This window comes from Ictalurus punctatus, chromosome 23 (assembly GCF_001660625.3).
Source record: "Ictalurus punctatus breed USDA103 chromosome 23, Coco_2.0, whole genome shotgun sequence".
NCBI lineage: Eukaryota > Metazoa > Chordata > Actinopteri > Siluriformes > Ictaluridae > Ictalurus > Ictalurus punctatus.
The window spans coordinates 13,694,587-13,709,084 of NC_030438.2; the positions used below are offsets into that span (position 1 = coordinate 13,694,587).

Below are 14,498 nucleotides of genomic sequence, written 5' to 3' on the forward strand. Positions count from 1 at the left end.
TAATAATTAAGACACACCGTTTAATACCACGGTGAGACCATGGTATGATTTCTCACAGTTTTAAATAAAAGATTCTTAATTATTAAACATCAACCGTGTAAACCTTTGTGTTAGACTAAACAGTTTTTGTAACAGACATTTTGACACGGAAGATTGTGTAGATTATTAATAAACCGCGTGTGTGTGTGTGTGTAAAGGGGAGGACGGCGCTCCACTGGTCATGTAATAATGGTTATTTGGATGCCGTGAAACTTCTTTTGGGATGTGGAGCTTTTCCTAACCACATGGAGCATACAGAGGAGAGGTAATCCACAGCACAGTGCTCACACATGCACGCATACTTTAGTCATATTATGCATATTACTGTGAACATACAATACATCTAACAGCAAAATCACCGACACCTTGGTACTTCATGATGCTGTGAATCTTGAAGGGTACCAATAATTCTGTCGCTGACTGTTAAGTAAGAAAACCCAAAAGAGGTGGTGTGAATAATCTCAGAAATGTATTCTTTTCTAATGACAACATGCCCCGAAGTGATTATTCCTCTCGTGTCACGTCAATTTACCATCGATAACGATTTAGACGAATTGACGAGTGACACGTTTAAAAAAGCAAACAAAAAAAAAACACCTGTCTTATAGTTATGAAACATCAGCAAAACAAGTTAGTTCCGGTTATTACTTAGATTATAGCTACTATTAGCAGGTATTCCCTCACCAGTCTCTAATTTTCTTTCTCTTTTCAAGTTAATAAGACAAAAAGAAAGAGCTCGTCACGTTACAGAGAAACCTCATAAACAATCTCCTTACAGAAAGCTTCACCGTCAATGATAACATGTACGACATCCATACAAATCCCTGTGGAAGAACTGTTACTATAGAAATGATGGCGTATTTGAGTGCATTAATATAACCAGTTTGAATTACAGCTGGCACTACTCTCAGAGCTGTGCTGAAGTAGAAAATGAATCAATATTTGATAAATGTTCAAGAATTGAGCAGTGCTGTGGTTAATATATTATGTAATCTATATTAGTGAATAGTCGAATTCATGAGTTAGCAATGCAGTGTACTTCGGTAGTACATGTAGAAGTTGAAAAATGCTGGAATACTACACGGGATGTTTTAGTTAGCAAATAGATGTGGTCTTCTGTAGCTGCCACTTCAAGGTTTAACGGTTGTAAAGAGTGCTTATTTGAGTTACTATAGACTTCCTGTCAGCTCAGACCATTCTAGCCATTCTCCTCTGATCTCTCTGATCGACAAGGCGTTTCGGCCCGCAGACCCTCCGCACACGTGATGTTTTTTGTCTTCCGCACCATTCTGGGTAAACTCTAGAGACTGTTGTGTGTAAGATCAGCAGTTTGTGAGATACTCAAACCAGCCCTCAAACCAACAACCATGCCACGGTTAAAGTCACAGAGATCAGACTACTTCCCCCATTCTGATGTTGGATGTGAACATTAACCGAAGCTCTTGACCTGCATGTGCATCTTTTATGCATTGCGCTTCCGCCACATGATTGAATGACTGGATAACTACATGAATGAAAAGGTGTACAGGTGTTCAAATCAAAGTGAACAGTGAGTGAAGACAAATGCTTTGTTTGATAGTAAGCTCTTACATTGGATCCGGTTATACTGTAACACACCCTGAACGTAATCACAAAAACACACATGTACAGTTTGTATACATGGACATTTGTTCTTACAATCTGTGTAATGTAACTGTGTGTGTGTGTGTGTGCAGGTACACTCCTCTGGATTACGCCTTGCTGGGAGAGCATCAGGAGGTGACGCAGTTCCTTTTGGAGCACGGCGCTCTGTCCATCGCTGCCATCCAGGACATCGCTGCTTCGTCCATTCAGGCTTTGTACAAAGGCTACAAAGTGCGGCGAGCTTTCAAGGAGCGCAAGAACCTCTTAATGAGGCACGAGCAGCTCCGTAAAGACGCAGCCAAGTGAGACACACACACACACAAACACACACACACACACGCACACACATTTGTCTTACTATTTTTGTGGGGACCGTCCAATGAATGCAATCCCTACACCTAAATCTAACTCTAACCTTAAGATCAGTAAAGTTCCTTGTTTTCTTTAATATAAAAGAAGCAGTTTTCCTCCTGAGAACCAGATAAATGTCTCCACAAGGTCAAAACTGTTGGGTATTTCTATTTTTGGGGGGACTTTTGGTGGTCCCCATCAAGATATAGATAAATGACCCACACACACACACACACACACACACACACACACCCACATATCTGGCCCAGCTTTGGCCCTCATGAACCAAGCCATCACTTGATTTTATGGTGCTAGAGTTGTAATTAAACTAATAAACAATATTGCTAATAATTGACACCTCGAGATATTTGTAAATCCTGTAAATAAGTCGAGTGGGCTTTTACCGTCATTCCTCTACATGGCTTGTATACATTGGAACAAAATGTCGTTTCTTCAGGACCATGGTGCAGCACATAAGAGTACACAAGACTACATCCAGTGCAAATGTCCGTGTGAGACGAACGCAGGACAATAAATACACGACAAAAATGAAATAAATAAATGATAAGAATTTAGAGATGGCGGTCATGGGAGATGGACTAAAACTGACAGAAAGAGTGGGCATTTTTTTCTAACTTCACTCACCTTGCTACAAAGCCGAAACGATCTCAACATAATTTTACGTGTAATACGATTAAAAAAAGATTGTTACGCCGATCCCGTGCAGTGTGATATTGAAAAATTCATCTTGGTATTGTTGAGCTTCGGTCAAAAATTTCAAACGAGTCGTTTTCGACGCAAATAGAATATAAAGGTTAAGAGGATGTGACAATTGTTTCAGCTACATTTCAATTTGGGAGGGAGCGCAACGAATAATCGGATTACTGTCTGACAGGATTGTAGACCGATTAACATAATGGATGGTTTTGTACATGAATACTGCGTCAGGCAGATTAACATGTGGATATTTGCTAGGGCTCATTTATCTGGCTGTCTGATTTGCAGTGTGATTAAACAACACCATCAGCTTCTTACTGCTAGGAGAGAGAGAGAAAGAGAGAAAGGGAGATTTGCTCTTGTATTAATTGGGCAGTGTTCAGGTGCTTTACATGACATTTCGAATCTGTCAGCCTACAGGATGAATGAATACACACACATGCGCACACTTACAAATATTCGGTCTAAACATACACACACACACACCCAAGCACACTGTCTCGAGAGTCTCTTTCAAGGAATTTGCTCTATCCATAATCAAAAGCATTTTTTCTTTCTCCTTTTCTGCCTTCTCTTTCCTTTTATCTCTTTTGACTTACTGTATGCTGTCAAAATAAATATGTTTTCAAATCAATAATGTCTTTTAGGTTTTAAGGTACAAGTGCAGGTAAAATTGCCTTAAATAAAAAAAATATATACAAAAATTTCCCTCATATTAAACCATTTTTTTTTTCTTCGAAATGTAAACCACAAAAAAAATTCAATCTGACCTTTTCGGTTGAGATCTGGGCGACTGATACGCGAGACATGCCGTTATAGGATATCCTGAAGTGTTTAATTCCTCTTTTTACAATTTTTTTTTTCTTTATTAATGAACAATACATCATCATTTTTAACCATTTTGCAGTTACATTTTAAGCTTAGCTCATGTTATCTCTTATGTTATAGCATCTGTAAACAGTCGTTCTGTCACCAGCCGGTCTTTTTTTCCCCCCGTTTTGCGGTTAATCAGGCAAAACCCACAGCTATTCATGTTACCGAAAAAGCTGCCATGTCTTCTATCTTAAGGACTTTCCCTTGGCGGAAAACTTCCATAGCTGTTAAACGTCTCCTTACAGAAAGTGTCCCCATAATCAACGTTCACCGCTTACGTCTTTCTTTATTAACATGTTTTTTAGCATTTGTTTATTATTAGCATTAGATTATATGGACCATCCACCACACAAGTCCCTATGAATGATTTTGTTACTATAGAAACGGTAATGTATTAATGTATGCAAGGGGATTAATATAATTTGATTTACAGCTGAAACTATTATGAGTTGCTGTTATAGAAAATTAGTCAACACCTTCTGACCAATCAGAATTGAGAATTCAACAGCGCTGTTATATAGTAAGCCATAAATATAAGAAACTCATTCTTTTTGAGATACTGTGGTATCAGTATACTACAGTAGTCTCTGAAAGTATTGGAACAGCAAGGCCAATTCTATTTATTCTCGCTGTACATTGACGACATTTGGGTTTTGAGATCGAAAGATGATTATGAGGCGATAGATCAGATTTTCAGCTTTCATTTCCTGATATTTCCCCCTAGATGTGCTAAAAGACTTAGAACATGGCACCTTTTGTTTGAAGCCATCCTTTTTTTCAAGTGATCAGATATTAATCTGAGGTACACGTGACTGATAGGTGTTTATTACTGCCCAGGTGTGCCCTGTTAGATTGACTGTTTAAAGAATTCATAGCTCTGAATGTCTACTCTTGGTTTGAGCCCTGGGTTTCGTATCTGAGCACTGCGTTTGTTGTTAAAAAGGATAAACCAACATGACGACCAGAGAGCTGTCTATGGGAGAAAAGCAAGCCATTTTGTAACTGAGATAAGAAGGAAAATCCATTAGAGCCATTGCACAAGCATTGAGCATAGCCAATAGAGCAATTTGGAATTTCCTGAAAAAGAAAGAAACCACTGGGGTACTAACAACCAGACACCGAATGGGTCGGCGGAGCAGCAACAGCTTTTGATGACAGAAACACTGTGAGAGCTGTGAAGAAAGACCTAAAAACGACACTCAGTGACATCACCAACAACAATCCACAGGGCAGGGGTGAAGGCATCACAATCATTCAAAGAAGTGCAGAATTATAGAGGCCATTCCACAAGATGCAAACCGCTTATCAGCAGTAAGAATCAGAAAGCCAGATTCAAATTCGCAAAGAAATGCAGAGATGAGCCACACAAGTTCTGGAAGCAAGATTAACCTCTACCAAAGTGTGGAGAAAGTAAGGATCTGCTCATGATCTAAAACATACACACTCATTAGTCAAGCTTGGTGGAGGTAGTGTCAGGAAATGAAAGCTGAATTTCTGATCTATCATCCCATATTCATCTTTTGATCTCAAACCAAAATATATCCAGTGCGTAGCAAAAACGAAAGAATTTGCCATTCCAATACTTTTGGAGCGGACTCTATCTCATTATTAAGACTGAAAGGTTTGTTCTTTTCATTAAATGGTTCTGTTAGTATGAATTAATATGTAGGTCGAACTGATGTTCCCATGTATTCATAGGAAGAGGGAAGAGGAGCGCAGGCGTGAGGCCGAACAGCAGCTCTCATTGGCTGGACCACAGCATCATCAGATCTCATTGGTCCAAGTTGGTAGCGAGAGGCTGCCGTCGGCCGCTACTGAACTCATCGGCGAGATTAAAGACACCAAGCCGAAAAGTCACAAACATCGAAAATCATCAAAGGTGCATCGTAGCCAATCACACGACAGGACTGAGATAAAGCCAAAAGAGCCAGGTAAGTTAATGGGACATGTTATTCTCCAAATATATTCAGCTTCTGTATATGTAACCGTATTAAAATTTAAACATTGCTTTCTTTTAGAGCGCATGGCTGAAACTCCAGACACCTCTCAGCTGTCTGCTTTAAACCTGCCCATGACTCCTCAGAGCCTCAACAGATCGGAAACAAAGACAGATTTGTGCGTGAGCAGTGCGCCTGAGGAGTGTTTATCCAGGCCAGAGCGCCATTCTCCAGCAGGTTCGAGCAGGCCGGGCAGTGCCAGACACACACACCCTGTTCATTCGAGACCCAGGACTTCAGGTCGCGCTCCGGGTTGGGCTTCTTTCATAATACCATGTCACATGTTAGGTTTTTTTAGGCTATAGCAACATAAACATATCAAGTTTGATTGTTATTTCATTTTTGAAATCATTTATTATATGTAACAATCTACAGCTGGTCAATTCCCTATTGAGTGAGTGTGTGTGAGGTGCCTTATTCATGTGTACCAAGATGTGTTTGAAGTGTTACATCAATCACTACTGATCACGCTAAAGCTATGGTTTAGAATTCCCCAAAAGACGTTGTGATTGTTCTTGTTGTCTGATTTATTTTCTGACGTTATCCAATACAGAAACCAGCTCTAAACCAGAGTCCAAGACAAGCCATCCAGCTGTGGCGTCCCCTCCTGCAGCTGTCAGTCAATCCAGCAGCTTAATCTCAGTTCCAATCCAAGCAGGACAAGAGAAGAGCAGAACGAGGGAGCCACGGGCCGAGGGAGAAAAGGAGAAGCCGTCCAGGTCCAAGAGAGAGAAGGTGCGTAGGGCTGAGAAAGAGGAGGAGAAGTGCTCGAGGACTGAAAAAGAAGCAGAAAGATTTTCAAGCAGAGAAAGAGAGAGAGGTTGGTGCAAAGAGGTCGAAAAAGGAAAACGAATGGAAAAAGAGAAGGAGCACAGAAGAAAGAGTCTCCACAGAAGGAATCAAGCAGCGAGAGTGCTACAGACAGCGTGGAGGAGGTACTAACATTTTATTTCCATATTTGCTTCTATACAATCTCTCTATAAACTTTAATGAAAGTTAAACAGTGACAGTTGGAAGATCTAACGCAGAAAAATAACACTGCATGGAGACGCTGGGTATAATGTTAGAGCCCATGTGTCACCCACATGTGGCCGCTCTAACTGTGGTCTGGCACCCTGCCCACCTGCACACTAACACTTCACTGGGGGAGTTTTTGGCTTGGCGTGTGTGAGTGTGTGAGAGAGAGTGTGTGTGTGGAGTATAGTTTGGTTAAGAGCGGCTAAAAGTTCATGCTGCTGAGCTAAGCTGTACTTTGCTAATGGCTTTATCAAAATAATGGGTTACAGAGACCCTTAATAACACAAAAACACACATGCACTCTTAAAAAAAGAAAAAAAGAAAAGAAAAAAAGCTGGGTTTCTTTGATGAACACTAGGGATGTTGCGGTAAACTGTGTACCATGCTATTAAGTCGTTTTGACTATTGCACCATAAACAGCTGAAATTTCATTCAGACATTTTCATTGTTCACGGGCCAAAAAGACTGCAGCCTGCCTGTCACTTAACCTATCAACCGATAAGACGTTCACTATCGATCAGGTGCATGACCTCGGGGTGCTGTACATATGCGTTATACTTGATACATGTGGAACTCTGCATGCTTTAACTGTTAATGTATGAATTTGTAAAGCTGTAAACTCAGTGTTTCCTAATTGAGTACTAGAGCTGCTTTTGATTTGAACAGCTCAGACACAAAGTTGCCACATCAACATTAGATTTAATTTGCAGACAGTAGCATTGTCTGGGGGACTTATTGCGCCACAGAATCGGAATCAACGCAGACGACAACGCGCTCGTTTCCAGTTAAGGCCCATATTGCGATTGAACGTGGTATAGACATGAATGTAAAACTAACAGTGCCTGGTATTAAAATGGTGTTTGTAGATCTGATCTTGATTGCTCGGGGAAGAAAACCCAAGATGTATTGAAAGTGCATAATGCTGCTGCATTAATTAAAAATGTCTCGTGTCTCAGTCTTTACTTTCCAATGTCTCCATATTTTACCATATCACCAATTCCATGAATAATAATAATAAAAAAAAATACATTTAATATTACCCCTGGGCATCCCACACTCATTATCCAGTCCCTCTAGGATTTTGTGTTGTTTGGGTTTGTTTTTTTTTTTTTTTTACACAAGAAATGAACGCAATATTCCGAGGAGCTTGTAGTTTTTCTAAACGACAGATTTCACCGTGCATTCGGCCAAAGCCCTCTTCGATTCATGTGCACCGAACATGAATCGAACTAAAAGGTCCCAATTACTGTCAAACATCACCACGAAAGACAAAACGAAACAATCTCGTGCACTTGCAATTTCGCCAATTCATGTAGTTTTCTCCACACAAAAAAAACAAAACAAAAAAAGAAGCACAAAAAACATCGCAAATTTTTAAGAAAGCCGCAGCAAAATCAAGCAGTTTGGACCACAACAATCACAAAATACCGGACGCAATCCAGTATGGACTGATTATAAAAAAGCGGAAGTCTGTCATGCAAACTCTGGGTAGTGTTTGAAACTATTAACTTGACTGAATACAGAGTCCTGCTCGTGTCATTTAAAGCTCTAAACCTGGGGTGTCCAGTCTTATCTGGAAAGAGTCGGTGTGGGTGCAGGTTTTCATTCCAATCGAGCAGAAGCCACACCCGAGTCTATTGAAAGCCAAGATAAGCTGATTAGGTGTGGCTCCTGCTTGGTTGGAATGAAATCCTGCACCCACACCGGCCTTTTCCGGATAAGGTTGGACACCCCTACTTTAAACGGTTTCACTCTGCTGTATCTTACTGATCAGCTGAGGCAGGCTCGTTGTTCGTTCCGAGGATCAGTCACCAGTGGAAGATGTCTTTCTTACATTGCCCCTAAACTCCAGGGAATGTCAGGAATGCCAGTTCAAGTGCTTTAAATCCAGATTATACAACAGTTAGTTACGGTCCACGAATTTGATTGGGACAAGTGGCGTTCCAAGAGCACCGGGATGTTTCACTGTTCGTATCACTCCGCCTCTGTGTGTTCGCTACATGAAATTCTAATTCTAGCAATAGATTGTTACATTTGCTAGAACTGGATGGAAAGTTTGTTACTACGGTCTGTGCATTGGCATGGCAACACGCAACACTCTGTCCAACTGTGGTTTCTTTGGGAACTATTTTCGTTGAAGGAACAAAAATAAACAGAATATTTGGCCATATTGTGTCTGAAATAAACGCTACAGTAAAGTTATTTTTCCCCCAGAGAACATTAGATAACGTACATTCTGATGGTGTTTGTAAATTTCTTCTTTCAGAATGTGCCTAAGTGCAGATATTCAGTTTTAACAGGTTGTAGATTTATAAAGACACTGATTTTTCCAAACCTTGTTGTCCAGGTTCTGTGTTCGGAGGCGCCTGAAAGAACTGCTGTGTGGAAACATTAAAAGGCCCGAGACTGCAGAAGTCACTGCACTTCTGATTCATTTTTTATGGGAGCGACCACTCCACATCGATAACACCCGCCAGAGGGCCATTTCTAGAGCACAGTCACCTCCCGCTAAAGCTGCAGCAAAGAAAAGTTCAGTGCTGCAGAGTATTTATGGTGAGTGTAAGCACAAATATGAATCTTTATAAAATGTTAACTGAATTATGTTATAAAATAAATTTTATGTCCCCTCAAAATAACTCAACACACAGCCATTAATGTCTAAACCGCTGGCAACAAAAGTGAGTACACCTAAGAGATTCCAGACATGTAGATCTTAGCCCAGTCCCTTCGTGGTCGCTAAGTGAAAATGTCCAAATTGGGCCCAATTAGCCATTTTCCCTCCACGGTGTCATGTGACTTGTTGGTGTTACAAGGTCTCAGGTGTGAATGGGGAGCAGGTGTGTTCAGTTTGGTGTCATTGCTATCACACGCCCTCATACTGGTCACTGGAAGTTCAACATGGCACCTCATGCTAAAGAACTCTCTGAGGATCTGCAAAAAAGAATTGTTGCTCTACATAAAGATGGCCTAGGCTAAAAGAAGATTGCCAAGACCCTGACACTGAGCTGCAGCACGGTGGCCAAGACCATACAGCGGTTTAACAGACAGGTTCCACTCAGAACAGGCCTCACCATGGTCGACCAAAGAAGTTGAGTGCACGTGCTCAGCGTCATATCCGGAGGTTGTGTATGGGAAATAGATGTATGAGTGCTGCCAGCATTGCTGCAGAGGTTGAAGGGGTGGGGGGTCAGCCTGTCAGTGCTCAGACCATACGACGCACACTGCATCAAATTGGTCTGCATGGCTATCATCCCAGAAGGAAGCCTCTTCTACAGATGATGCACAAGAAAGCCCGCAAACAGCTTGCTGAAGACAAGCAGACTAAGGACATGGATTACTGGAACCATGTCCTGTGGTCTGATGAGTCCAAAATAACCTAATTTGTTCAGATGGTGTCAAGCGTGTGTGGCAGCAACCAGGTGAGGAGTACAAAGACAAGTGTGTCTCGCCTACAGTCAAGCATGGTGGTGTGAGTGTCATGGTCTGGGGCTGCATGAGTGCTGCCGGCACTGGGGAGCTACAGTTCATTGAGGGTACCATGAATACCAACAAGTACTGTGACATACTGAAGCAGAGCATGATCAGCATGCAGTATTCCAGCATGATAACAACCCCAAACACACCTGCTCCAAGTGTTCCAAGATGACCACTGCCTTGCTAAAGAAGCTGAGGGTGAAGGTGATGGACTGTCAAAGCATGTCTCCACACCTAAACCCTATTGAGCATCTGTGAGACATCCTCAAACGGAAGTTGGAGGAGCACAAGGTCTCTAACATCCACCAGCTCCGTGATGTCGTCATGGAGGAGTGGAAGAGGACTCCAGTGGCAACCTGTGAAGCTCTGGTGAACTCCAACCCCAAGAGGGTTAAGGCAGTGCTGGAAAATAATGGTGACCACACAAAATATCGACACTTTGGGCCCAATTTGGACATTTTCACTTAGGGGTGTACTCACTTTTGTTGCCACAGGTTTAGACATTAATGGCTGTGTTGAGTTATTTTGAGGGGACAGCAAATTTACACTGTTACACAAGCTGTACACTCTCTACTTTACATTGTAGCAAAGTGTCATTTCTGCAGTGTTGTCACATTAAAAGATATAATCAAATATTTACAACAATGTAAGCTACTGTATATATATTTATGTATTAACACACGCACACACACACTTTAATGTATTATAATACTTAAGGAAAACACATAATGTGAAGAAGAAAAAAAACCTCCAAGCAGTGAAATGAATATAAAAATTTAGCATTTGGACACAAACTCAAACCCAATCAATGTCTAGTTCAGGGTGAAAAAATGTTAAAATGTCTTTACAGTAGCATCCAAATATCTTGTATAAACATTTTTCATCGTGCATGAAGATTATTCAGGATTGCACTAAATTCCTCCTTGGGGATCAGTAAAGTGCTCTCTACTATTTACAAGTAAGGCATTTTAGCTGTTGGAGAAATTGAAATATATGCACAATGTTATTATATTACATAAGCAAATAAAAACAGACTTGTAATGAACTTTCCTGGTTACACAACTGCACTATTTGACCATGTAGTATTAGCATATTTATAGAAGGGATTTATTTATTTATAATTGCAGAATTGCACTATCAGGTGTCACCCAGATGAGGATGGGTTTGAGTCTGGTTCCTCTCAAGGTTTCTTCCTCACATCGTCTTATATTGAGTTTTTCCCTTCCCACCGTCACCTCTGGCTCACTCAAAATCTATATCCTGAATTTATATATTTCAATAAAGCTGCTTTGGAACAATGTCCAGTGTTAAAAGCGCTATACAAATAAAACTGAATTGAAAATAATCAGTGACCGCGTGGTCTGATGTGACCTGATACAAATTAGACTTGATTATTTTCCAATAACAGAAGTGGGTTTTTTTCTTCTCCAATTTATGATTCTCCCCTATTATACAGCAGCTACCAAAGGGTGGGTGTGGAGGGTGAAGGCTAACACGTGCTTCCTCCGTGAAACCTGAAGCTAGCCATGCTATATCACCGCAACACGCGATCTGCCCTCTTCCACATACATGAGCTCACAGAAGCACACGATTGGGTAGTGTCGCTGTAATTGAGAAGGGAGAACAAGGCCAGTTTTGTCGCTGGTCACAAAGCTTTGACACTGGAGACTCCTTCCAAAACTGTTAAAATAAATAAACATTTTCTCACAGAAAACTTCACCAAATCAAGAATGACATTTTTAAAATTCATTTACGTGGAGCGTCTGTCATACAAGTCCTTGCCTACCTTGTTAAAATGATAACATATTTGAATGAACACACAGATTTGAGAATTTCCCAGTGCTTTGGTATAAATCAGATTCTTTTTTAAAGTGAAGTTTGAACCCCACTTTATCGCTGATAACACAGGATGCTACACTTTCCGCCAAGAGTCCAGTACTTGGAGAATGTTTTAATAAATAACTTGTCCTGCTCTCCCACTCTAAGCACTTTCATATAAACATTTTTAAACGCAGTCTAATTCCTACACGCACCATAAATAGCAGCCCAGGTGTCATAATTTTATGCGGCATTCCTCCGTTTCATAATCTCACACACGCTTTCATATCATGAGATAAGCTGCAGTTTCGACCCAGTGTAACGCAACCGACCTTCAAAGACATGAACAGGTGATGATGGCTGAGTAAAGTAGAGACACATACACACATATGCGCACACACACACACACACACACACCTCCCTGACAGTTGCGCCACTTTGAAAAGTTCAGCGCTGTCAGGTGGAATGTCGAGCTGTCTCCTTGTGCACACACACCACCTTCTGCAACTCTGCCTCTCAGTCAAATTGGACACACACACACACACACACAACTGCAGCCTGAATCTGAACCTTGTCCATTCATCTCTATACCGCATCACACATGTGTAACTGCATTTGTATGAGGTGATATTTTTGAAAATGTAATCAGAAATATGAATTTATGTATAGGAGGAGCCCAAGCCAAAAGGGGACACTCTCTGAGAGCCATGTCTGCTCTCAACACACACAGCCAGAGTCAACTACTGCACGACCTGCCGCTCAAGCCCACCAAACAGAGTAAGCGCAAAACAAATACACAACAAAGTGTATAAAATTCTGCACATTACAACAGGAAAATTCCTTGAGCAAAGAAATTTCCACCACTGAAAAGCAGCAAAAATATTATATATATTTATACACATTTATATATATATTATAAATACACATTTATATGTATGTGTATATATATGTGTATATATATGTATGTATGTAGTTATGTATGTATGTATGTATGTGTGTGTGTGTGTGTGTGTGTGTATATATATATATATATATATATTAGTACTGTGCAAAAGTTTTAGGCACCCTATTTTTTTTATTTTATGACTTAAAATGACTGCATGACCACTACATGACCACTTTTCGGACAAAAAAAAAAAAGAATGAAGGCTGCTGGGTTTTGCTGCAAAAATAAGACGCGAGTGCGACAGTCAAAGTCTCCAGAAGAACCCTGGCTGGTTCTGCAACGATGCTCAATAACACTTACAGCTCATTTCCTTATAAAACTGCTCTGTACCGGAGACTACTATTTTTATTTTTATGTCATACCAATTACTGACTTTGTTTCAATTACTACTGTTTACTGCTCTTAACGGTATTTCTTTTTTTTAATGTAGAAACATTTAATTTCATTATTTTGAAGGCATTTTTGCTCTGCAGCATTTTTTTGCATGTGCCTAAAGCTTTTGCACAGTACTGTATTTTTACTGTATGTTTACTTACCACTAACTTCAAGTTTCCTTTTTCAGATTTCACACCTGAAACCTGACCTACACGTATAGGGACATATTGGTTCACAGCCATAACCTTTTTTTTTTTTTTTTTTTTGGTTCAGAGTAAACCATCTAAAAATGAATTGTCCATTTGTTGTTCCATTCAAAAATGACAATTTTGAAGGGATTAATTTAAGTAAATGCTTTTCATCATATCACTTTGGAACAAGTCTACATATTTCTGCTTCAAAGTGTCAAAGTGTGTGCTTTATCACTATAGACTGGACCGCAGTCTGGGCCCACAAGCAGGTCCCGGGACTGCATACACACTCTCAGAACAAAAGGTACCAATCTGTATTTTTCCGTGTCGCTGGGCTGGTACCATCAAGGTTAATTATTTTCTACCTTTGGGAAGATCCAATTATGTAACTTAAAGTATCTTTAAATACAGTCCCCTCTGGAACAGCAAGATCAGTTCTGTTTTTCACATTTGGGTTTGAGATCAAAATTTGAAGTTGAAGAGAGGTTAGGATTTCATCTTGTATTTCTTGGTTTTCACGTGTAGACGTGTTAAACTACATAGAACATGTATCAGACCACCCAATTTGTATGCAAGCAAAACTATTGGAACATGTGGTGCAGACCACTCATCAGCCGTAGGAATCAGAAATCCAGATTGGAATTTGCAAAGAAATACAGAGATGAGCCACAAAACGTTCTGTAGGGAAGATTAACCTCTAGCAGAGTGATGGAAAGGACAAAGTGTGGAGAAAGAAAGGATCTGCTCATGATCCAAAACATACAAGCTCATCTGTGAAGCATGGTGGAGGTAGTGTCATGGCTTGGGCTTCCATGGCTTCTTCTGGAACATTCTCACTAATCTTTATTGATGATGTAACTCATGATGGTAGCAGCAGAATGAATTCAGAAGTTTACAGGAACATTTTGTTGCCAATTTACAGAGAAATGCATCCGAATTAATCAGGAGCAGCTTCATCATGCAACAAGACAGTGTTGCAGAACACACTGCCAACTCAACAAGGGACTTCTTCAGGGGGGAAAAGTGGAAAGTTTTAGACTGGCCAAGTCAATCACCAGAGCTTCACCCAGGTGTGCA

General features: G+C 40.5%; 1 protein-coding gene across 4 annotated transcripts in view; it reads left to right on the forward strand.

Annotated features, from left to right (window-relative positions):
- Positions 1–14,498, forward strand: part of invs (inversin) — a 45,327-nt gene that overhangs the window by 29,666 nt on the left and 1,163 nt on the right. For 3 of the 4 annotated variants that reach the window (XM_017453244.3, XM_017453243.3, XM_017453245.3), the window contains exons 12-18: positions 198–304; positions 1,755–1,964; positions 5,302–5,534; positions 5,622–5,852; positions 6,154–6,535; positions 8,965–9,170; positions 12,579–12,686. In XM_017453244.3, the coding sequence (XP_017308733.1) occupies positions 198–304; positions 1,755–1,964; positions 5,302–5,534; positions 5,622–5,852; positions 6,154–6,535; positions 8,965–9,170; positions 12,579–12,686 (1,477 nt within the window). The remainder of the gene's footprint in view (positions 1–197; positions 305–1,754; positions 1,965–5,301; positions 5,535–5,621; positions 5,853–6,153; positions 6,536–8,964; positions 9,171–12,578; positions 12,687–14,498) is intronic. The other variant, XM_017453246.3, reaches the window with a different exon arrangement.